The 24,928-nt window shown below is 41.0% G+C and overlaps 2 protein-coding genes across 7 annotated transcripts in view; both read right to left on the bottom strand.

Moving 5' to 3' along the window:
• The window catches only part of MEP1B (meprin A subunit beta), a 32,191-nt gene extending 26,493 nt beyond the window's left edge, over positions 1 to 5,698 (bottom strand). Inside the window, exon 1 of the mRNA XM_088675440.1 lies at positions 3,241 to 5,698. The gene's annotated coding sequence lies outside the window, so the exon portion shown is untranslated. The remainder of the gene's footprint in view (positions 1 to 3,240) is intronic.
• A 3,941-nt stretch (positions 5,699 to 9,639) lies between these two features.
• RNF138 (ring finger protein 138) lies at positions 9,640 to 21,634 on the bottom strand. Of its 6 annotated transcripts, none has more exons than XR_015951468.1 (8): positions 20,425 to 21,617; positions 19,147 to 19,273; positions 17,401 to 17,566; positions 15,979 to 16,094; positions 15,166 to 15,237; positions 12,953 to 13,062; positions 12,025 to 12,132; positions 9,640 to 9,982 (listed from the first exon to the last, which is right to left on the bottom strand). XR_015951468.1 is itself a non-coding variant. In XM_088675443.1 (8 exons), the coding sequence occupies exons 2-8, from the start codon at positions 19,251 to 19,253 to the stop codon at positions 9,914 to 9,916; spliced, it is 714 nt and encodes a 237-aa protein (XP_088531569.1). In that variant the 5' UTR covers positions 19,254 to 19,273; positions 21,523 to 21,634; the 3' UTR covers positions 9,640 to 9,913. The 6 variants fall into 6 exon arrangements, 5 of the variants coding, with proteins under 5 accessions (XP_088531569.1, XP_034981045.3, XP_088531567.1 ...); XM_088675443.1 differs by having other exon boundaries at positions 12,025 to 12,098; positions 21,523 to 21,634; XM_035125154.3 differs by having other exon boundaries at positions 12,957 to 13,062; positions 21,523 to 21,634.
• Between the last annotated feature and the right edge of the window lie 3,294 nt (positions 21,635 to 24,928).

Here is a 24,928-nt window from a genome sequence, read left to right as displayed (position 1 = left end):
GATCATTCCATTTGGGAAGCTGAAATGCTTATGCTGACAGAATTTTGGACACGGTACATTTAATTTCTCCCCTGTTCAAAATCTCTTTGGTTACCTTATCAGCCTAGTTCTAGGATCCTATATATCAGATCCATGACCTCCATAGGTCCAAACCAGTGGCACTGATCTGTACCATACATCACTGCTGATCTTTGTAGAAGTGAAGATCTTTATTTAGAAGCCAATCTTAAAATCCTTCATCGGATTTTGTCTGTGTTTCCTACATTTCCCTTCAATTACTGTTATGGGAACGCCTTGGTCAGGATCACACTGCAATCGACTCTACCCCTATCATAACTATTATGTGATGGCTTATCCAGATACAGTTATAGGGTAACTATTCATCAGCCTTGATGATTTTCCAGTGGTGACCCTCTTTTTCATTAACTCCACTGAAATAAATCTTTTTCCTGCCGAAGACTAGAAGAGGAGCTCACCTTGGCCCTAGCCTGGAGAATCTCCCAGGAAGGGAAGAATCATAGAATCATAGAGTTGGAAGAGACCACAAGGGCCATCCAGTCCAACCCCCTGCCAAGCAGGAAACACCATCAAAGCATTCTTGACATATGCCTGTCACACCTCTGCTTAAAGACCTCCAAAGAAGGAGACTCCACCACACTCCTTGGTAGCAAATTCCACTGTTGAACAGCTCTTACTGTCAGGAAGTTCTTCCTAATGTTTAGGTGGAATCTTCTTTCTTGTAGCTTGAATCCATTGCTCCGTGTCCGCTTCTCTGGAGCAGCAGAAAACAACCTTTCTCCCTCCTCTATATGGCATCCTTTTATATATTTGAACATGGCTATCATATCACCCCTTAACCTTCTCTTCTCCGGGCTAAACATACCCAGCTCCCTAAGCCGTTCCTCATAAGGCATCGTTTCCAGACCTTTGACCATTTTGGTTGCCCTCTTCTGGACACGTTCCAGCTTGTCAGTATCCTTCTTGAACTGTGGTGCCAAGAACGGGACACAGTACTCCAGGTGAGGTCTGACCAGAGCAGAATACAGTGGTACTATTACTTCCCTTGATCTAGATGCTATACTCCTATTGATGCAGCCCAGAATTGCATTGACTTTTTTAGGTGCTGCATCACACTGTTGACTCATGTCAAGTTTGTGGTCAACCAAGACTCCTAGATGCTTTTCACATGTACTGCTCTCAAGCCAGGTGTCTCCCATCCTGTATTTGTGCTGTTCATCTTTTTTGCCCAAGTGTAGTACTTTACATTTCTCCTTCTTAAAATTCATCTTGTTTGCTTTGGCCCAGTTGTCTAACCTGTGAAGGTCATTTTGAAGTGTGATCCTGTCCTCTGGGGTATTAGCCACCCCTCCCAATTTGGTGTCATCTGCAAACTTGCTCAGGATGCCCTCAAGCCCATCATCCAAGACATTGATAAAGATGTTGAATAAGACTGGGCCCAAGACAGAACCCTGTGGCACCCCACTAGTCACTACTCTCCAGGATAAGGATAAGCCATTGATGAGCACCCTTTGGGTTCGGTCAGTCAGCCAGTTACAAATCCACTGAATGGTAGCACTGTCTAGCCCGCATTTTACCAGCTTCTTTACAAGAATATCATGGGGCACCTTGTCAAAGGCCTTGCTGAAATCAAGATAGGCTACATCCACAGCGTTCCCTTCATCTACCAGGCTTGTAATTCTGTCAAAGAGAACCCTTGCAGTTATGGCTATCTGACACTTGCAAAATGGAAACTGCCAATCCTACCTTGTCTCTTGAGTAAACAAAGCTGTGCTCACACTTAGATATGAAAAACATAGATTATGTCTAGCATAAGAGGATCCATCTCATTACAAAGGCGTACATCTTCAATGACAACTTTTGGACTTTTCAAAGTGCGACTTTCAAAGGATGTTTGTGTGTTTCCGTTGTCATATTGTTTCAGAAAGCATGAATTAGGGTAGGCTGGCTTTGAAATGGAAACTGAATGAAATTACTCCCCCATCCCTACTCTCAGGTAAGTGTATATATAGGATTGCAACCTTAATGTGTGTGATGAAAAATAAACGTTAAAAAAAATCCATAGATCAAATAGCCCACTAAGAACAGAATAAATTCCAGCTGCCAAGTGGATAGCATGAATGAAATTATTGCTTATACTGTAATAATTTACTACCTATATTGTACTTCTCCATTACTCAAAAGCCCATTGTTCATTCTTTACTTCTCTCTCCCAGCAGTTATGAAGTGAGTTCAGCATGGTTATTTTGAAAGAAAAACACTCAGCTCTCAACTTGTACTTTTCCTGTATTGTATTTTTTAAACAGTAGAAGCCACATAATTCGGTAGAAAAACTTACAAGGGCAATCAATAACCTTCTCCAATCAACTTCTCCCACATTAACAAGAGAAAGCCACCAGATTCAGAGAACTAGTAAATGGGATCATAAAACTGAAAATGGAATTATAGGCACATGTAATCCATGCAATGAGTCTAATGCACATAGCTAGAATTCTGCTCATAAAACCAGTCAAATGAAATGGAATTAAATACAAAAACTGCAAACTGCATCAGTGCATTTTTTTTATATTAGTCATTGCCATATATTGCAGATTGCTGCTTTGTAGTATGCACAAAAGGTTAAAGTGAAGTTTTAGCATTACTTTTTTCCCCGCAGGCAATTTTGCACTGCTCCTTGGAACGTGGGGGGGGGCCTGGACTCAATGAAGCACACCTTCCCAACCCTTCACAAAGCTGTGCTGTGGCAGAGCTGTCAGGGGCAGACTTTGGTCTTTCACATTTCAGCGATGCCCTGTGCGAGGACAAAATTCAGCCCAAAACACACACACCGCCTCTCACCTTCCGTTCTGCACTCAGTGTGGCAGAACCAGCCATGCTGCCCTAAATTCGCCTCTGGAGCAGTTTCTAGGAGTATAACAGTTCTTAGCATTAGACTGGCGAGGGAAAGGGCTTGTACTCACTATACAGGCTTGATTCTTATCGTCATCATCTGGTAAATGCAACTTTTGTTACAACAGTTGTGACTCCCTGAATGACTCAGTTTACTGGCCATTTCATTCCCATAAAAGTTCCAAGTCCATGTTGAAAAACTGGAAAGGCTGGGGGAGGGAGAATAGCCAGGGGGCAATCTAGTTATGTACCCGCATAAGAAGTCTAAACACAATACATAGCTTTACGCTATTGATATTGTTGTGTTGACACAGATATAGCAGCGTGCCTTACCAAGATGAACAAGACGGGAGTCTTGCTAAGTTGCCTGTAAGTTGCAATGTGCCAACACAGAGTGATTGTGGGTTGTATTTCTAGAACATCGGGTTGGAGAGCTTGCCTATGGGCATGCCTTGAATCTTCCCGGATATGTCCCATACAATGATTTTGTTTCTGGTTATGGTGGCTGTTTCCTGCGGAACATTTGTGCAGCTTCTATCATCATGCCAAAGGTTATTAAGAAAACCTAAAAACACCAAAAGGGAAATTCTGATTATTAGGGATGCATTAAAATCCAGTTTATTGCAGTCGTATCCTGCATAGAAAAACTAGCAATGTGTGTTGCCTCAACGTCTACCACTAGGACTGGGCTTGTTCCCTGTTTGAAAATCCTGCAATTGCTCCCAGTCAGTGTACACAATATTGAGCTAGATGGATCAATGGTATTGTATATGTTCCTGCTTTTCTATATACTGTGAACACCCTTGGAAAACACATTTCATTTGCAGTACTGTCGTGCAGATATATTCACAAGCTGTACAACACACATTTGACTGAAAAATGTGCAAATTTAAAAAGACCACAAAATCAGAACAAACACCTGTGGAATGAATGTAGAGGACAAAAACATTTTCAGAATGATTTTTTAAAATTGCATCTTAGAGCAATGTCTTTAAAAAGTACTTGGTGCCCCCTAGTGATTGAATCATATTATTTTTAGGGAAGTTAGAAAAGGAAAAGTCAATTCTGTACCATTCAACTGCTGAGAATCAAACTTTTACATGTGATGTTCAGAAGAAAACCAAGGATGGTACTCAACAAGTCTGACTCAGAATAGACCCCCTGAACTTAATGACTAAGTTAGGGCCATTAATTTCAATGGATCTACTCTGAGTAAAACTTGGTGGAATACCACCTTGTGTCAAGTTACCAAACTTCTCAATCCCTTGGCAGCATTGCCTTTATAAAGTAACCAAAGATGTTTTAAGTAGTGATCATTTCCAGAAAATATATGCAGCCAAAAAGCCAGGGAGAAAAAGTATGGCCTTTATGGAGAAAAGTTTTTGACCTCTACTTCTGTTCCACAAGTGTCTGTTCTGGTGAGTGAAACCACACATTGCCTTCCACAACCCACCCAAAGGAAGCAAAAGCCTGAGCTAACCCCACTTCAGTCAACAATGGGTGGCACCTGGCTCAGGAAAGGCCTGTGAAGTAGCCATAATACACAGTAGAGGCCTAAATTTTAAAGCCACAACAGTGTTAAAACACAAAAAGGTAGATTCATTTTTGCTAAAGGGGTACTATGGCAAAACTAAACTGACAATTGGCTCCATATATGCCCCAAACACAAAACAACTACAGTTCATCCAGGAAACACTAAACAAATTCTTTCTCCCAAGAGGAAACAATCCTAGGAAACAAACAAAATATGAGAGGCATCCCTAAAATACATCCATCCAACAACCCCCTGGGCAACCTTCCTCAGAGGGAAACCCCAAACAATTAGAGACACTGACAAACTACTGAAAATGCTAAAAACGGAGGCCTTTGTGACATCTGAGGAGAAAAGAACCTGGGAGACACCAGCCACATTCCAGTCTGGACGTCACGGCACCATGTCCAGACTGGACAGCATTCTGCTCACACAAGGCTTGATCCCCCTGGTAGAAACAACAAACACTGGTAACATTAAAATCACAGATCATGCCCCAGTAGAAGCTACCCTCAGGAAAGGAAGCACAAATTACCCCAGCATGATCCTTCAGCCCCATCCTAACCACAAACCAACTAGCTAGAGAGAGTCTCATGAAAACTACTTTTAAGGACAATTATGTGGATGACATAACAACGCCCCCCTCCTCTGGGGCACAATGAAAGTGGTCACCAGAGGAGCCTGCATAAAGGTGAGGGCATCTCTTAAAAAACAAACCTCCTCAAAAATTGGTAAATTAGAACAAGACATTACGACCCTCTCATCACACGACAAACCAACAGGAGCAAAAAAAAAACCTCCTTGAACTCATAGAACAAAAAAAACCCACGAAAATGACTCTCTAGAAATCAATAAAACAATGATTAATATCATACTCTAAACAATGCTTTTACGAATATGGAGGAAAGAACTCCAGACTATTAGCAAATAGATGCAGGGGGGAAATCACTCAAAACAATAATAAACTGTCACTAAAAAAGACGGTAACATAACATCCTCCACCAAAGAAATAATATTGCCCCCCAATACCTCTCACTAGCAAGGAAATGTAATAAACGAATAGAAAGAGAACCTACCCAGTTGACGCTGACACAAAACCTCACGTACACTATATAAAAGATAAGCCTCACCACCCCACCCTCTCTCACTTTCTTCCCCAACCTTATACTGTACTCAACACTAATGTATCACAACAAATGTAACTGATTTGCAAGAAAGACTGTACAAGGTAAAAAAAGAGACAAGGCATGTACTAAACCAAGAAAATCTTTAATAAAACAAAAACAAACAAACAAAAGGTTGCCTATAGAAGAGTGCTACACTTAAAAGATGATTTTGGCATTTTTCAGTACAAAGAAAAAGACAAATGTGGATTATTTAATAAATTTTATTCAGAATTACACAGCTCACCATCAACGTCTGTGTTTGCTATCAATGACTATTTAGATAAACTTCATTAACACAGTTAGAAATGGATCATATGCAGTCTTCGAATAAATCTATTAAAGTCAGTGCAAATAGCTATTAAAAAACTATGAGGATACAAAGCACCGGAGGCTGGCAATTTTACAGGAACATTCTATAAACATTTTAGAAATGAACTGCCTGTCCATCTAGCCAAGTTGTTTAATGAAGTTCTTTTGGCGGAACTTCCACCGTATTACTGGCATCAATCTAAAATAACAGTGCTACCGAAAGCTAGAAGAAACCTTGACCTAGAGGAATTGTGGCATCCAATTAGCCCTGTTATACCAAGAAGCTAAGATGTATACAGACATTTTAGCAAACAGATTAAATGTTTCCATTACAAATTTTACCTTCCCAGACCAGGTAGGCTTTCTGTATCACTGGCAAAGTGGATCCAGTAAGACACCTTGAATGTCATTTATTATAGTAAAAGGAAAGGTAATCCACTTGCAATAATCTCATGGGATTTTTTACAAGGCCTTTAACAGGCCGAGTTTGTCTTTTTTTTAAAATCATTGATGTATAGACTTAACATGAGAGTGGTTTATTAACTCAACTTTTGAAGTATACAAACATTCCTTTGTTACAGTCTGTGTAATGGTCTCGACTCAGAAACCTCTATAAAGAGTAAAACAAGATTGTCCTTTGTCTCTGCTTTTAGTTGCCTTGCCTATTGGACCATTGGCAATAGTCATTAGAAACAATGTGAATATAGAAAGTGAAAAAAATTAAAATAAAATGCATACTAACCTTTTTGCAGATGGCATAGCTCTCATGTTATCACAACCAGAATTGGCAATACTTGAAGTTATTAAAGAACTGAATAATTCTGAAACCAAATCTGAAATTATGTTTATTACAGTCTCAAACTTTCATACAAAGCATTGAGGGTTTTATAATCTGTCCTCAAAAGCTGAAATATCTGGGAATATTTATATCAAAATTCTTGCACTCTTTAAGGAAAGCAAATTTTGAGTCCTTGTTATCTCGTTAGACGGGAACTGAAATCCTGGGAAGGTCTAAATCTTTCTTGCTTGAGCCATATTGTGGCTATGAATATGTTGATCCTTCTGAAGTTTCTCTGTCTATTTCAGGTCCTGCCAATAATTATAATGCCTAACAATTTAAAACTTGGTGAAGATAAATTTAAAATCTGGTCTGGGAGTGCCCCACTTGCTTATATACTAAGGCAGGCATGTCAAACCTGCGGCCCTCCAGATGTTTTGGACTACAATTCCCATCTTCCCCAACCACTGGTCCTGCTAGCTAGGGATCATGGGAGTTGTAGGCCAAAACATCTGGAGGGCCGCAGGTTTGACATGCCTGTACTAAGGCATACCAAGTCTTGGTGTCTTTGATTCAAGATCCAAGAGGAAAACAGTGGCTATAGAATTGGAAGACCCTAAGTTTGGGGCATGTTTATCAATTTTGGGTTTTGGTATTTAAAGAATTGATTTTAATATACAAAATGGACCTACAACCTTCCCCTCAACTTGCTTTACTTGGAATAAAGACCATGTCTACTCCACCAGTTGCTCATAAATAACTCTTAATGTTCTTCCTCTCAGTGGAAATAGGTGTACTACCTTGAGCTTGAAGATTAAAGCATGGTACTCCGAGCATGGACAATAGCCCTGACTGAAAAGCTGATGTGCCAGATTCGTGCAACCAAAGGGAATTCTAACCCCTTTCTTTTCTGTGTTTGACAACCATTTTTGGAGTATATGCATCAAGATTATATTTATACCCACACATACACACCGAGATTGCATGGTAATATGTGGAAAGATTTTTCTGGAGTGTACTGTAAGAATCTGAGTTGATATTTTTAAGCAACATTGTGTGTTGTGAATATGTTGTTTTATGTGTGATGTGAAAAATGAAAAATAATTTAAAGGGGGGGGAGACTAACCTGATCACCCTGTGCTAGACACTCAGAACTGACCTCAGTTCTCCAGAGGCAGCCTGACCAGCACAGAATACAGCAGAACTATTACCACACATGACTTGCATACTAAGCTTTTGTTAAAGCAACCTAATACTGCATTAGGCTACAGAGACAAGAGGCAACAATGACATGGTACTGAGGGAATCTGATCATTCCTAATTATACCAATAGCACAACTACTACCCAGTGTCTAATACCCTTTATGGGCAAGGTGCTTCAGGGCTGTGGCAATGCAGCTGCAGACACTCTTGGAAGAAAACTATTAGCTGCCCCCACTCCAATACGGGTTCAGGATGTTTTTAACACAAAATCAGCCTTGGTTGCTCTTATGAATAATATTCCCCAGAGGAGAGATGGGGAGTGCAACTCTGTTGCTCTTGCTTATCTCTCTGCAGCTTTGATACCACTGACCATGGTACCTTCTGTGAGTTGGATGTTGAAGGAACTTCTCTGTGGTGGTTCCATTCCTATTTGTAGGGCTAGTCTCAGATAACAGTACTGAGGGACTATGTATCAGTACCCTTGTGATTTAGTTGTGGAGTACTGCACAACACTATTTTATCCCCAATGTTATTAAACATCTATATGAAGCCAACAGAAGCAGTCATCAGGAGACTCGGGGCAGTGCCATCAATGTGCTGATGACACCCAGCTCTTTGTTAATTCTCAGTCAAGAGGGCATGCACAAGATGAAGCAGTGTGTGGACTCGGTGGGTAGGATGAGGACCTATAAAGTGAAGCTGAATCTTGCTAAGACAAGGACGCTCTGGATGACAGATTCCCATGCCTGAGAATTTGGGACTTGCCTATTCTGGATTGGATTACATTCTAAAGGAATATGCAGAGAGTTTAGGAGTATTTATGGAACAATCTTTGTGCAATGAGGCCCATTTGGCCTCCATGGCAGACAGCCTACCATCTGCTTTGGGTGGTATGTCAACTGCACCCTTTCCTGAACAAGGAGAGTTTGGACACTGAGACTCATGAAATGGTAACCCCATGTTTAGTGTGTTCAAATGTACAATGGCTTTTGAAGATGCACAGGTATTCCCATGGTTTCCAGGACTAGGCTTTGAAACAAGTGCTCAGGAGGTAATTTAACAGAAAGCTCCTATCTAAAATCAGATTAAGTTGGTATTGGCCCAAGACCAATTTCCCCCTAAAACAGCACTTCCAATAAAATACCTCTTTATTTCTTACCATAAAACTTCCTTAGTAAGTTAGTATTTTCAACATACTAGCCGCTCATTATTCTGACTTTTTTTATCCCAAATTTTGTTAAAGAACTGGAAAAAGTTTTTATAAACTTTCTCAAGTGAATGATACAATCCAAAAAGCAGCAAGTAACAAATCTCTGAATAAAATAAATTAAACCTATCAATTTAAGATAGGCTACTTTGCAAGTAAGTGGCTGGAGTCTAGGAAATAACCAAGTGGTACTCAGTATGCCATAGCTAGGAAGCCACCAGATTGTGGCCACTTAAGAGATTGTCCCTGTACTTAAGATATTCTTGACAGCATTGAGAAAATCCCTGTGTGCATGTTCTTTTATGTAAACACTAGCTGGGGCTAGAATAGTATTGGGCTAGAAATTATTGGGGGTTTTTTTAGCTTTTAACATAGATTTAGTAAGCACAGAAGTTATTTAACTCATCCAAAAAAGGAAAAAAAACCACCACCCTGTCCTTATTATCTTTATGTCAATACTTCAACTTTTGTCCCAGTGCAATTTTTTCTCTCTATAGTGTAACACTTCTTTAAAAATAACAAAACAAATGATGCAAAATGGCTCTTAATAGCTTTATCTCAAAGACAGTAACGTTTTTGCCAGATATCTGCAATATTTCTAATATTATGTGGAGGAAAAAACACCCCATATTAAAGTATTATAATATAACATGCTTTTTTGTTAGTTTAAATAAAAAGCATTTTAAAATAAATTCAGAGGAAATACTGCTATACAGTTAAACGGGACACAAGCGTTCCCTTTTATTAACACTGAGACCACCGATGCAGCTTCTCCCCTCGCAGAAAGCAATGATGTGAACAAATTAGAGATTTCAAAGGTTCTCTTGACAAGATTCCTCAACAGCATTTTGGAACAGAGTTTCCTCATCCAGCTGAGGATTCTAAATACAAACAACAACAAAATTGTTTTAGAATTTTCCCCCAGACCAAGTTATTACACTCTACAGTTCAGCATGTACTCTGCATTAATTACTACAACAAAGAGCACACAATGGGAAAATGTATATGAATAGTCTGTTAAATGATACAAGTGATCTTTTAGAAAAGAAGGCAGTCATTCTAGCAATTAACATGCTACCGTTTCCCCTATTTTAAGCTGTAGTCATAAAATAAGCCATAGCAGGATTTTTAAGCATTCAAGGAATATAAGCCATACCCCGAAAATAAGACATAGTGATAGGCGCAGCAGCAATGCCAGCCGCGGCAGGAGGAGTGAAAAAAATAAGACATCCCCTGAAAATAAGGCATAGTGGGGTGTTTTTTTTAGAAAAATAAATCTAAGACAGTGTCTTATTTTCGGAGAAACACAAGGTAGTAACTGCAAAACAGATTACTAAAAACTGGAACTTCCCCCAAAACATATCCCCAACAGAACGGTTGCAAAATGTTGATTATGAGTGATGTTATAGCAATGATTCACATCTAACCAGGACATTTAAAGGAAGAGCAAGCAATGTTGTTTTGGAACAGTATTTTTACTTGAGATAATGTTAAGGAGCAATTATTAGTTATGTTATTTTGTATTAATTCAGTGGAAATTTAGGGGGTATAAAACAGAATTGGCTTTGATATGTTTTACTCAGAAATAACTCCGGTGAAATAAATGAGGAAAAAAATGGATCCCCCCCCCCATTTTCCTAGTCTGCTTGACATCACTGGGCCGTTATCTAATAATAAATAATAACAATAAAACCAAAATATAAGATACAAAATGAATTAGCAAACAGAATCATGAAACACCTTACACTAGGAAGTTAAAATTCCTAGACCGTACTTTTAACACAAGGATAGTTTTTGGTTTATTAAGGTTGACAAAATGTTGTGTGTGTTTTGTTGAGAGTTGTGAAAGTACACATGCTTAAGAGTATTTATTGCTGCTTGGATATTTGTATCTTTCTTTTCCTCCCAGGAGCAAAAGCCTGTGTACATTGTCTTCCCCTCCCTGCTTTTACCTTCACAACAGCCCTGTGAGGTAAGATAGGCTGAGAGTTGGTAGTTCAGACACCAAAGCTGTGAAACTGCACATATTTAAGAATATTTTTGCTTGCTGTTATTTATCAGGATTTGCACGCTTTTTGTTTCATTTTAGTATTTTGCTGTAATGGCAGAGTTGCCATATTTCAATAAGTGAAAATCCAGACAGAGCAGCTTTTTTTTAAAAAAAAGTTTTGAACTGTTGAGGGGATTGCAGAGGACCCAATCTAAGTAAAGTATAACAGGTCCAGAAAATCCTGTTGGCATCCCAGCACCAGAGACTGTTCCCCAGCCAGGCAGCAGAAGTAAACAGTTGACATTTGATTGGGGGGGGGACTAGACCTGCTGAGACACCATCTGCCTTTCACTATCACCACAGCCATGCTGTCAGGATACAGACCAGAGGAGAGGAGAGAAGCAGAGCTATCTATTCTCACCAGGTTTGTTGAGACTGGCTGGTTCTCTCTCAACAGCAGTCATTCCATGAAGCTGCTTGAACAACTTCCAATTTAGCTGGTTGTTATATACTGTAACTTTTGAGAAGAGTGCCCAAGTCTGCTTTTGTTGTCATTTCCCATCTCTTTTTCCTTGCGTGTCCTATCTTTTAAATTGTAAGCTTGAGGGTAGAGTCTAGTGTATGCACGGTTTATTGAGGTATAAACTGATTTTGGAACCTTTATGCCCAATAGCAGGGTAGAAGTGTTTTAAATGCACAAAATCCCCTAAGTGCTTTTCTAGCCTTTTCTCCAAATATACCTAGGAAAGAGATTTCACAATTTACCAGGGCAGCTGTAGAAATTCCAAGGCTTCTGGGTAATTTAAATCTGGCAATCTTCTATAGAAGGTGTTTTTACCAAGATGAACAGGGCTCTTATTTAGTCTTCCAGTATAGAGATTTAAAAATGTGAACATTTTAAATAGAGAGCAAGATCAAAAGAAAAGCTCTTACCATAAAATCTCCATACTCAAACTGATGCCTTAGATTTAAATGGCCAACAAAATCTCTAGTAACCCGGTTAGGATCTCCCCATGGAAAAGAGACACAAATAGGACAGATCTTTAAAAGAGAGAGAGAGAATCAAGAGGCAGACAATTGCTCACATAAATTGCATAACTAGATAGTAGACATTAGTTTCTATCAAAATCATACTACGTAGAAATGCTTTAAAATGGACATATTCTTAAAATAAAAGGATACTCCTGGAAGGAATGTGAATAGAAGAGATTAAACTTTAAAAAGTTAACTACACATACTTTAAATTCTTTGAAGGAAATGACACTGAACATTTATGTTTCTAAAGAAGATACTACTTGTCTATTTCTGCCCTTAAGAAATCTTTTTACAAAACGAATCTTGGAAAATGGGACTTAAGACAAAAAGTTTTTTAAATAGTGTATGTCTCTAATTTCTCCCATTTAAACAATACTGGACACCACTTGCAAAACAGGGCACCATCCTGACAAAGGTGGGCATTCCTTAAGTTCTTAGCACTTCCACTGAACTCAAATGGACTTTAATGTGTTTAATAGCCATGTATTGTGCAGCAGCTTGAGAAAAAATAGAATGAAGGGCAGTCCTTTAAGAAAACATATTGAATACTAAATAAAACAATGATAATCCCAAACTGAAAATGGAAAACATGTCTTGTAATTACAGATCTAAGTACTTAAAAAAAGAGATTGGAAAAGGGAAAATGTCATTCAGTATAAAACTGTAACTGCGAGATCCATTGCTGAAGGGAGAAGAGGGTAGCTCATTCTTTCTGAAAATATTGCTATTGTCATAAAATTAAGATAATTTTTTTAAAAAAATGAGCTCTTATTTCATACATACTAGGATAAAAACTTCACAAACTTTCTTTTTTATATACACATACTCACTACTGGAACTAGTTGATAAAGGTGCCTATCATTACAGTGATCCAATAAGGTCTGCCTTGTAAAGTTACTTTCTTGACACAGAGGGCATTTGAATGTAGGCTGTCCACTGAAAACAAATATGAGAAAGAGGCACACATGGATGAAAATCCCTGCAACAGCATGTTACATGTTCAAGGAACTCTCTCACCCACAATCATTTCCCCATTAATTTCAGCAAGAGGAGGAAATGCATAAAATGAGACCAAAACCCATATTGAGGAACAGTGACCACATTTGGACGTAACACTAAAAAGGTAAAGGTAAAGGGACTCCTGACCATTACAACTCTGGGGTTGCGGCGCTCATCTCGCTTTACTGGCCGAGGGAGCCAGCGTACGGCTTCCAGGTCATGTGGCCAGCATGACAAAGCCGCTTCTGGTGAACCAGAGCAGCACATGGAAACACTGTTTGCTTTCCTGCTGTAGCGGTACCTATTTATCTACTCACCACGTTGCAGGGATTCGAACCGCTGAGCTTCTGATCAGCAAGCCCTAGGCTCTGCGGTTTAACCCACAGCGCCACCTGGGTCCCTTGGACATAACACTAGACCATGGCTAAATAATACGTGTATGAGACACAAAGAGTCTTGGACATGAATGATTCCCCTCCTCCACCTGGGCATTTAGGAAGATGGAGGAAGCACACAGGCGGCTTGCTGTAGTGGATTCATGTAGCACTAAGTCAAAATTCAACATACTTGAATGCAGCTGGTATGTTCTAAGGCTCTAAGCAAGTACTGTATACAGTAAAGGAGGTGTGGAATGTGAAAGGAACAGCTGGATTAGCCAGTGTACATTTGGAGAATTAGAGGGCCTGACCTGAAAATGATAAAAACATGTTTTTTTATTATCCCTTTGAGTATCCCTTTTAAAAATCAATGCACAAGTGTTGTGGAATTGTCTCATTCACGTGTACACAGCACAGAAATAACACCTACTTAATAATGAGACTCAAATGACCTTTAAATCTGTTCATATGAAGAAGTCTGAATCCTCCATTTTCTAAGGATCTTGGAAGTTCTGACTTAAAATAATTGAAACACCTCCTAACCTAATACATTGTTCCTTCCAATAGGAACACATGTGGTCCAATACTATAAATGTCTACTTGGAAGCAAACATGACTGAAGCAAATTCTATCAGAATCAAAGTAAGTGCAACCATGGTTGAAGCATAAACGCCAGCCTAATCCCTGGCATCTCTTCCTTTCTGTTGCCCAAGAGCTTGCTGATTTATTTAAGGTATTTATATACTGTAGTCTGCTCCTATCATGCCAGGGCAGTTTACAGTGCGATTTAAAACAAAAGAATAACAGAATATCTACTAAGCCAATGGAAGAGAGGTCATGCTGTGTATTTTTCAGTTTAAGGGTTTTTTTTGGGGGGGGAGTTTAAGATTACCTAGTCTTTCAGCAGGATCTCTTTCATCTATCACTAGCAGTTTTTGCACTAAATCACAGGATTACTTTGCACTGCTTCAAATATAAAAAGTGGTTTTCTTTGGAATATCTTTTTCTAATAAACAAATCAAATTTCATTTTCCTGATTTTACCTGACCTAAATATATTATAAGGTATCACATACCTATTTATCACATACCTTGACACAAATCTGTTTTAATACTTTAAACCCCAAACTTGAATTTTGATAAAAACCCAATAGAGCATTTTAAATTCTGCCTTGTTTTGGATTGTATTTGAGGAACGTTAACTGTAGTGTGATGTGCTTTGTGCAACCTTCACATTAGGGGTTTCCAATGCTCAAAAAGGCTGAAAACCACTTTTATACAAAATATTCAGGTTACTGATACAGGAATATAATTCTCCATGCCTGACACATATGTGAAAAGAACTGAAGGTAGATAAAGTAAGCCAAAAGGGCCCCGTTCCAAACCAGTGGGAGGTATTCAATGCATGCATGAAGTTCTGGTGAGAAATAGCTTTTTTATTTACTTTAATACCTGACACCGAAATCAGTAAGGAAGCATCTCTGCATTCAAAGCTGGGGATGCACAGATTAAAGTCCCTGCATGAGCATACATCAGAGCCATTAGACTATGATACCGTATTTGTTTTAAAATTTGTCTTTTACTGAAGATTCCCTTCATTTGTTGGCACTCCTTCCCACCAATACCTAAGACCACGTAGTTATTTATTTCAAAGGTGGCCCTACCTTGTAGCTTCTTCAGGAACATGTAGATTAGAATTTTCTCCAACTTCCGAAGTAGAAGAGTCACTCCTAAAACTTCATACAAAGCGCGAGAATTTATTTTCAAATTAAATACAGAAGAGTTTGCAATTCAAAGCAGTATGATGAATAAATTAATCCCATTGATACCAGTGGGACTAACTTTCAAAAAATGCATGTTTAGAATTGGACTATAGATGTTCTTATCTAAATAAATATTTTTTTAAAAAAAATACTTCACAAACATTGCTTAAGGTGTTGGGTGGCCACCATGGAGGAAGCTGAGCTTAGCTCCCATTCAAAAGTGCTGCTGCATGTCCATGGAAGTGCATCTGAGTGGAGGACAGTGAGTGGCACTGAGACCACCAAAGCAGTAGCAGAGAAGGATGTAGCTGCCACCTAAAGCAGGGCTGAGCCCTGCCTTTGTTTGAGGAGGGGCACTATCACCAATATGCCAAGGGCTGCTGAAGCCTGGTGCCCATACTGCAAACAAAACAAAGGTTTGCAAAACACAAGGTAATTATTTTTTTATTTAAATGGTGATTTTTGGCATTTCATAATCAGAACTAAGTTCCAAAGCCTAAAAGATAATTGTAACATTGTGTCGGAAGTTCTCATTTGGATAATGAAGTGTACTTTACTGTCACACTTCAACCACCCTGTGAATAAATTCCAAACTACATTGTTTAACAACTTCCCCCATGACAAATCTAAAGCAGGCAATATACAATAGTTTGTGACATTTTTTAAAAAAGCAAGCATTAAAATGTATAAAGCTACTTGGAAATAGGTATTTACCTGTTTCCTGTTGAATCCTGAGATATGTCTAAGCTTGGAATTACAGAAGAAACGCCATACTCATCTTGATACTTTTTACACGATTTATAGTGCTGTCTCATACGCGAGAATCTTATCTGTAAATAAAGTTGTGTCTCATTTAGACTTGAATCTCATTTATGGGCAATCCTATAGTTACCTAAAAAATTACTCCGGTGACTAGTTGAGGAAAATCATGTCAACTAGTTTACACAACTTTCTTCAAAATTCCCTTGATATGCAATACTGAAAGCTCACTCAACTAACATCCTATATAATAATATGCAAGTGTCTCTGCGTCCAGTTTTCCCGTGTGTCCCTGGGTTACTGCACATGTGCCCCAGGGACACAGGGATTGGACAGCAGAGACTGCACGCGCACACTCTCCCCCCCCGCCTCCTCCAACCGCCGCTCCCGGCTGGAACGTCAGGGAAGCGAGGGTGGAGGCCGGCGGAGGCCTCCTCCTCACAACCCTCCCTGGCCCGTGAGAGGAGCGGCGGGAGGCCGCGAAGCAGGGGCGGCGAGGTAGGTGTTTGTGTCCCGCGTCCTTGCTGTTGGCGGCTGCGGGAGAGGAAGGAAGGAGGAGAAAGCAGCGCTTTCTCCTCCTCCGTTCCTGTCCCCCTGCCGCCGACAGCAAGGACAGGTCCCAGGGTTCGGAGAAGCGCTGCGCAAGCGGCTGCAGGAGAGGAACAGAGGAGAAAGCAGCACTTTCTCCTCCTCCGTTCCTGTCCTCCTGCCGCCGACAGCAAGGACAGGTCCCAGGGTTCGGAGAAGCTCTGCGCAAGCGCCTCTCCGAACCCTAGGATGTTCTAGCGCCCGTTATTGAATGGGCTGAAATACACTAGTTAACACATATTTTCTTACGTGCCTTATAAATATTTTTGTTTTACACAGGAGTTGAACAGCCAGATCAGATGACAGATCATAAAACTCACAGTAGTCTATGATTTGAGCTTCCCAAGACCTTAAGATAGATAAAAAGTTAATGCACATGTGGTTAGCTTCTTCTTTGTATATTTGGGGGTTGCTTTAGCTTCAATCAGGTAATTCAAAGTGTATACTGGTTAAGACAGTCTTACAGTCACTGCTCAAGCCATTCTTGTACTTCCATGTCTTCTTTAGTATTATTAACAGTTTTAATTTAATAGTGTGCTCCCTAATCACAACAAAAAAGTGAAGGAATACATTCTATCAGTACCTAGTCGCAACACTTGTTTGTTATCAAAGTCAGAGTCTGCTTTTTCTCAGAATCTTCATAATGTAAAATGTGGTAGCAGATGATGGTGCACTACCCACCTGTCTGCAATAAATAGTATTATTTCAATGTAAGCCTATGCATGTTTTCAAAAGGGCTTACAGTTTCAGCCTCTACCCACTTTTAACACAATTTTACATCTACTATACCTGTTTGTCGCAGCATCTACAGCTCCCCACCAACTTCTTCATGTTGTTTTCAACATCTAAGGCTCTGTTAGGACGTGCTTTTTCTTTTCGGGTGACAATGCCTCTGCATAGTGGGCAATGTGTTCCACCTTCTTTCATAGCCATTAAGAAACATTTCCTGCAAAACCTGAAGCCAAATATAGAGTAGAGTACAAAAATAATGTTTTGCTTTACCAATTAATAGTTATTCTAATCCCATTATTATTGCAGCATACCACTTTCACCAGTCTGTCATGACTCCTATACTCATGATTTAAAGTTGGGGAGAGCAGTGAAGCAGCGAAATTTGCAGATTACAGTATACAGTAACCTCTAGTTACGTTCGCTGCGGGTTGCGTACATCACGGGTTACGAACTCACCGAACCTGGAAGTTTCGGAACGGGTTACTTCCAGGTTCGGCGATTCGCGCATGCGCAGATGTGCTGAATGACGTCACACGCATGACAGAAGCGCCAAATCGCACGGCGAACGTGCACAGATTCAGCGCTTCAGGCTGCGTACTGCTCTGCATGCGAACGGGGCACCGGAACGGATCCTGTTCGCATCCAGAGGTACCACTGTTTCCAGAGGTACCACCAGAGGATGGTAAAAATCCAAGGAGACAGCAGAGACATCCCAAACATATCAAAACTGTGTGAATGGGAGGTGGGGGTGACAAAGGAGGTTCAAAGTGATGCACAATGAGACAAAAAAAAACCTAACTTCAGGGGATCAAAACTGCCAGTTACTCCCCAAGAAAGATATTGAGGGGTTATGACAGAGTACAAAATGAAAAATAAACCCAGTGCACACCAGCTGTGAAAAGGGCAAACTATACACCAAGAATAATTAGGAAATACATTCAAAATTAAACTTTCAAAATTGAAACACCTTTATATAGATCTGCACTTAAGCCAGATCTGAAACAGTAAGGTACAGATAACTGCCAAGGTAATTAAAGCACTTTCCTGATGAGAAAAGCCATCACATTTGGTGCTTTTAATAGTGCCGAAGAAAAAGTCAAATGAGGGGAGATGGGTAGGAATCATGATGTAGATTTATAAAATTATGCTTATGTTGAAAAAGTAAAAGGAAGTTTTCTCCATCTCTCATAATATTAGAACTCGAGGTCATACAATGAAGCTGAATGACAGAAGATTCAATAAATTCTAAAAAAAAACACCCAAAACTTTTATCACACAGCATATCACACAGCATGTAATGAATTATGGAATTTGCTTATATGAGATATGGTGCAGTAAGGCTATTCTTATCTACATCCAAAAACTGGAATTATTTCCATTCTAATTAGCTTTAAGATTATCTAGGTTACAGCACTGAAGATGCTTAGTAAAGCTTAGCAAATGTTCAAAATTGTGCTGTGCATGGGAATAAACGGAACTCAAAAGGACTCAGTAGATGTATTTTTAACAAGCAAGCACAAACTTCATGGAGGGCTTCTGTGGTGATTATTCAAGAAAAAGTATCCTATGCAGCATACACAAGAGTATAAGCACTTACAAAAATTTATGAATTGGCACTTGTGTAGCATATGTTAAAGTAGTTTCATCCTCTTCAAAAGTGGGGTTAACAAGAGAACATCCTCCTTAAAAAAATTCAAATGTTTGCTGAGATCAGTTAGATAGGAAGAGTATGAGGAAAGGGAGAAAATACATAATTAACAAGGGAGGGGCAAATAAAAATGGGCCAGAGACATAGATACCTACACATGCTGACAAGCAGAAATCCTCACAGGCGTTTTAAACACATCTTGGCAAACAGGACAGTAATAATCATCTTCATTGAAACAAATAGTGGCAGGTTCCTCATTCATGGCAGCAAACTGTTGTACTTCTGAAAGAGCAATGGAACAATATACTGTATAGAGAAAAATTATCACCCCAAGTACTGGGAACAAGAGCACAAGGCAATGTTTATTCCTGTCTTTTGTCTTCACTTAATTATTCACTTCCTTGAGTATTTGAGAAGGCCATGAAAGTACAGAAGAATGAGTGCTGTGACCCCTTGACATATATGACTTTGCAAGTGTGACTAAAACTTTGGGAACACATACTATGTGCGAAACTATAGCTGCCTCCACTATGGATGAGGATGATCCAAAGGCCTGAAGTGAAGAATGAATGGACTTCTGGTGGTTGCAACCTACCAGTACCTAGTGTTGTTTTGCCCCTACTGCTATGGTGCAGTAAAATGCCCTAAAAATGGGATGGAGAACGTGTGGCCCTACTGGTTTTGTTGGCCTCAAGCCCCCACCCATTCCAGCCATAATGGCAGATGGTCAAGGTTTGTCTGAGGTTGTTGGTCTGAGGTTTAATTATGAGCGTTTCCTTCTGTATCCTCCGTCCTGTTCAGGTAATTTTCCATCAAAGGCCTTTTTTCACATGGCCCCATAACTCTGCTACACCCTCCTGCAAAATGGCTTCCTCTTGCCATGAAAAAAAAAATTAAAAATACATATTTATTGGCGGCCTAATTCACCCGCCCTTTGGCATTTTAGGCTGCGACCCAACACAAGTCTTACTTGCCCCATGTAACGCAGGAGGGCCTACTTTGGAGTAAAAGGGTATTTATTCACGGCGAGCCTTGCGCAAAATATATTATAGTATAGGCCATTATTTTGTGGTTTTCTTAATGCACTGAAAGCAACGTACCGGTGCTGGTTTTTGTTACCACTTCGGAAACTTTAAAAACCGAACGAAGCCGGAATGCAAATAATAACATGTTTTCATATTTATATTACGTACAATTAAAGGAAATCCCCACCGTCGCGATACTGGCGACGCGAGAGGGAAGCGAGGCCTTAAGGGCCCCGAAGAGGGTGGAGGAGGAAGAGGAGCAGAGTGAGGCGACTCTTTAAGCCTCAGCCCCGCGCCGGCTTCTCGGCGTTTATGTCCCCGACAATCCGAATCCCGGCCCCTACCTCGCAAAAATAAAACCACGCCCGCCCTCCGCCTCGAGGTGCGGCCTAGAGCCCCAGCCACTACCTTTCGGGAGAACGGGAATGTCGGTCGCAAGCCTCGGGGCCGGACCGGGATCTTCAGGGCTCCCGGAGGCCAAGCCGGTCAAACCGCCGCCGCTCTCCATGTAGGTCTTAGGCCGCCGCCGCGGCGGCCTCTTCCCAACAGGCAGGCCGGGGTTGCCATGGCAATAGTCCCCCCCCCTCCCCTCCGGCGTGAATTGTTATTGAACAAGAGTCGCCGCCGCCGCCGCCGCCGCCTCCTCTTCCCTCCGCCTGCCTGGCTGCCTGGAGGCGACGCGGAAGCCGCTTTTTTCGACCGCCGGTTTCTTTCACGCGCTAGCGGGCCTCCTCGCGAAAGGCTTAAAGTGGCACGGTTGTGAGGGGCTCGTCGAGCTCCTGCCGCGTGAAGGTGCAAGAACTGGGCTCTCAAAAGAAGCAAAAGTTTTAAGACGGTTTGTGGGGAATGGATATATGCACAGCACAACCCCCTTCAGTTCCGAAGCTCCCTTATGGAATGGCATATATGCACCCTGCTCGCTTAACTGACCATCATAAACCCCGCTGAACACGGATTTGCTACCTAGTTTAAAAAAAACACACAAAGAGAGAGAGAGAACTGCACTGTTAAGTCTCTAGTCCTCTCGGTTTGGGGAGAGGGAAAATATCAGGGAAAAACAGGATTCCGGACTGTGTTCTGAACGCAGACAGAAACGTTTAATTGATTAAATGCCTGCACATCTTTTACCCTTTATTCTTCAAATGCTTCTCTTAGGTGTGGCTTGCGGATAGCGATTGAATTGGCTTTCTGTGTAGGGAAGGCAAGGAGCTGGGCCATTGTGTCTCAAGCATGATTGTGTTTGCATGCTGGTTTTTGTTTTTTGTTTCAGTGTAAATCGCATTGAGCCGTTTTAACAGGCACGTAGACAAAGGGGATATAGCGTTTCAAAGGACACCCGATATCGGGTTATTCTCAGGCCCTGAGACCACAGTAGGCCCGCCTTGTGACATAGGTGCCATGATGAGGCCTTGTCTGGAAGGGCGGAAAAAAACCTTGGGAGGCCCCATTTAGGTGGACTATGCTCCTCCTCTCCTTTTCTAACATGTTGCTTTCTCCCATTGTTACCTCAGAAATTTGTGCTTCGGCGGCCAGTCTCTGCATGGGTGTCAAAATAGGGTTCTTGCTTAGGAGAGCCGAAGCGACACGGTCTTCTGAAAAGTTAGCCGCACGGTTCCCCAGCAGCTGCAGCAGTTCTCACCGCCCTTCTGCTTCCTGAATTGCGACTGCCCTCTAATGGCTGCTTGGATGATACATGTGAGCTTGCTTGCTAACAGCGTTTGCCGGCATTGTGGGGGAGATTGACTGATCAGGGAATGGATAGATTGCTGATCAAAGCATGTCAGCTGAAACAAGTACTGTACTGTATTAGGATGTTATCCCGTCAGTGCACAGGAAAGAAAGGCATACCCAAGACAGTAAGTCCTGGGGCCAGGATTACACATTGCTCCCTTCACTCACGTACAGCTAGTCTTAGTTCGGGTGTGAAAGGATCTTGAAGCGCCAGCCAGGAATAGAAGACTGTAAATAGGGCAAAGTGTGTGACAAAATGGAAGGATGTTAAAGAATGATTAAATTCGAAAAAGGCAGGATTAAGGCTTCACTCTTATATACACACACACATAGTGGATGTCCCACAGTTGGATATATCCCCCTCATTTTAAAACAGACATAGAAAAAGTATATCATGACTAGTTTAAGAGTACATGTCGGATTCTCATAGTTGATTTGATAATATGGTGCTACTGATTTTTAAAGTTTTTATCTTTTGCAATAAGTGCTGTGTTGAAACACATGCAGGCAGCAAATTTTTATGAAGAACAATTATTTGAAGTAAAACATTCTCAACCACTCATTTAGTGACAATAAAGGATCCCGCCATTTTTATATATCTTAATATGATCAAAATCTTCACACATAATTTACACATACTGCTTATTCTGAAGTGACCCATTATCTCTACAATAAATATTTATTTGTATATCTCTGCCTTTCAAGTTACCTTCCACTGCTGAAACTTCTTTAATTCAATGCAGGAAGAAATAGAAACACATACTTGTCCTGAACAAATTCCCACTGATCTCAACAGAATTCTAGTATACGTACTTCCATAGGCCCTCAGCTTAAGCCTTAACACCTTGATTTTGAGCTACAGAATTGGCGAGTGACCCACGTGATTGAGCAGTTGGGTTCTGCTTTCCCTGGACCCAGTATAATGGTCACTGGTGTTGCTGTGTCAGCAATACTTTCTCCCAAAGCTAATATAATTTGACTTTTACTTCAATATTAAATTTGCGGTTGTTTTACTCAATGCAGCCCGTGAACCACAGTGATTTGGCCCTATAGATTGTAAGTTACATAGTGAATACCATTGGTTGACAAGGTTTCCAAAGAATTCTCGTTTATTGTAAGGGATGATAACTGTTAAGTTACCTACTTTAGTGATACAGCGGTGAGCCACATAAGTGCTTTTTCACAATAATATTCTGACAAAAGTAGCCAGGATCTGAATGGCCATCAGCCCTTAAAAATGGGTACCTATGTATCTACACTAACAAATGAAGCTAAAAGACCTAAAAGGCTGCTTCTTTGTTTCCCTTTCCCACAATCCAAACCTGACAAGACACTAATTTATCTTATGTTTGGATTGGCTTGCTTTGGGCTACAATGTTGGCTAAAATACGGTAAGGTAAGTTTCATATATGATTGAAGGCTAGGAAAATGTCTAGCTTGTAATAACTTTCTACTACATGCATAATACGTCTAGCTTTTCAGAACTTCCTACTATACGCGTAATACATTTTGGTATTCTGAATGACCGGAAAGCACCTTGACCACCTGAAGTGTTGTAATCTTGTCCCCAATTAAGACTTTTCTGGTAACTGGAGTGTGGTGGGCTACCGTATATGCTAAATATTTGTCTTCCATGGGCCCTAGAAGTGTCTCCACTATTTGCGGGGGGTATGCTTTGAATCTGCAACTCTGCTCAGTTTTATTAAGAGTCTCTTTAAAAAATGTTACCCTAACTGCAAGGGAACTGCTTTTCTGTGAGCACATGCAGTGTGCACCTGATATTTATTAACTGGCTTCCTACGCCAGTTAATAAACATTTTCCCATAGAATCAGCATTCCCCCAGAATACGGAGTCTGAGGTTAGCACCCATGCAATTCCAGCCCATCTGTATGGTTAAGTAATGAAAAGTGGCATGGTTAGGTGACATTTAAGGAGCACCTTAGACAATAGTTGTCATAATTTGGCGGGGTGGTTCAGCTTGTATGCCAGAGTCCCTTCTAATTCCTAGATCCAGCAAGAATTCAATTGTGCACTGAGCCCTAAAACACTTCCCCAATTGCAAATAAAGACAAAGTGGACACAGAATTAAATTTAAAGCTCAATGGGCAAATTTTGGCCACAACTTTATTGAAAATACACAAGTGTGACTGGTATTGGCTTAGGCATTGGTATCAAACTATATCTGGCTCCTGTCCGCCTTGCAGGAAGTCTGGAAGGGTAAAGAACCAGCAGGGGGATCTCCATCAATGCGAATTGACGGGTGCTCACCTCTGGAGTCCCCGGGTCCCCCGGATTCCTTTAACAGAATACCCTTTAATTGGAGGGACAGGTGATGGCCTGACCTCCCCTCCCCACATTCCCTTAAACCAATGCCTAACCGCCAAACCTTACAAAGTTGTGACAATTGCTAAGGAGTAGGCAAAAACCAAGTGGCCACAGCCAATCTGCCACAATGGGAAAAATTCCTACCTGGCCCCCGTTCCAAAACAGATGACCAAACTAAGTCCAAAGCAAGGCCCATACACAACCTAATTAATGGGCGGGCAGGCAGGTGTTTGGCAGTGCGAAGCAAGAAGAGTTCCACGTCCTGCTGCCGAATATTTTTATACCCCAAACCTTGTCACGCCGCTGATTGGCTAACCATGGCACCAGCCGACTGGAGCAGGGCAAGCCCCTCCCCCCAGCCGGTTGGGAAAATGTTCCAGGCCAGCTTCTTGGTGAGTTAATGCCACCCTTCGGGTAACAAAGTTAAGTGGCTTTGTGCCAGAAGGAAAATGAGTGGGCCCCTCTCCAGCTGTTGGTGAGGAGGACAGAGGCAGAGTTGTGAGTGAGAGAACTTGAAGGTGGAGGCAGGTTTCTGGCAGGAGCCTGAGGAGGAGAACCATGCTTGATTTCTGCTTGAGTTCAAGGCTGTGGCTATGGGAGAAGCAAGACCTTCTGGGGTGCTGTAGGCTCAGGGCTGTAAGCAATCAATAATCATTCAAAGGAATCCAAACCTTGGGGAACCACCTGCAACCCCAGAATCTCACAGTGCTTGGAGATTAGGGTAGTGTGCAACATATACCAAATGTCCAGTCTTCCTAGTTCTGGGAAAGATCCTAACCATTTTGATGCCTTCATGAGTGAGCGAATCCATCAGAGCATTTAATATATCTATAAGAATAGATTTCTCATAAAGTA

This window comes from Zootoca vivipara, chromosome 8 (assembly GCF_965207765.1).
Source record: "Zootoca vivipara chromosome 8, rZooViv2.hap1.1, whole genome shotgun sequence".
Taxonomy (NCBI): domain Eukaryota; kingdom Metazoa; phylum Chordata; class Lepidosauria; order Squamata; family Lacertidae; genus Zootoca; species Zootoca vivipara.
The sequence above is the reverse complement of the archived record's forward strand: the minus strand, read 5'-3'. Positions and strand labels throughout refer to the sequence as shown.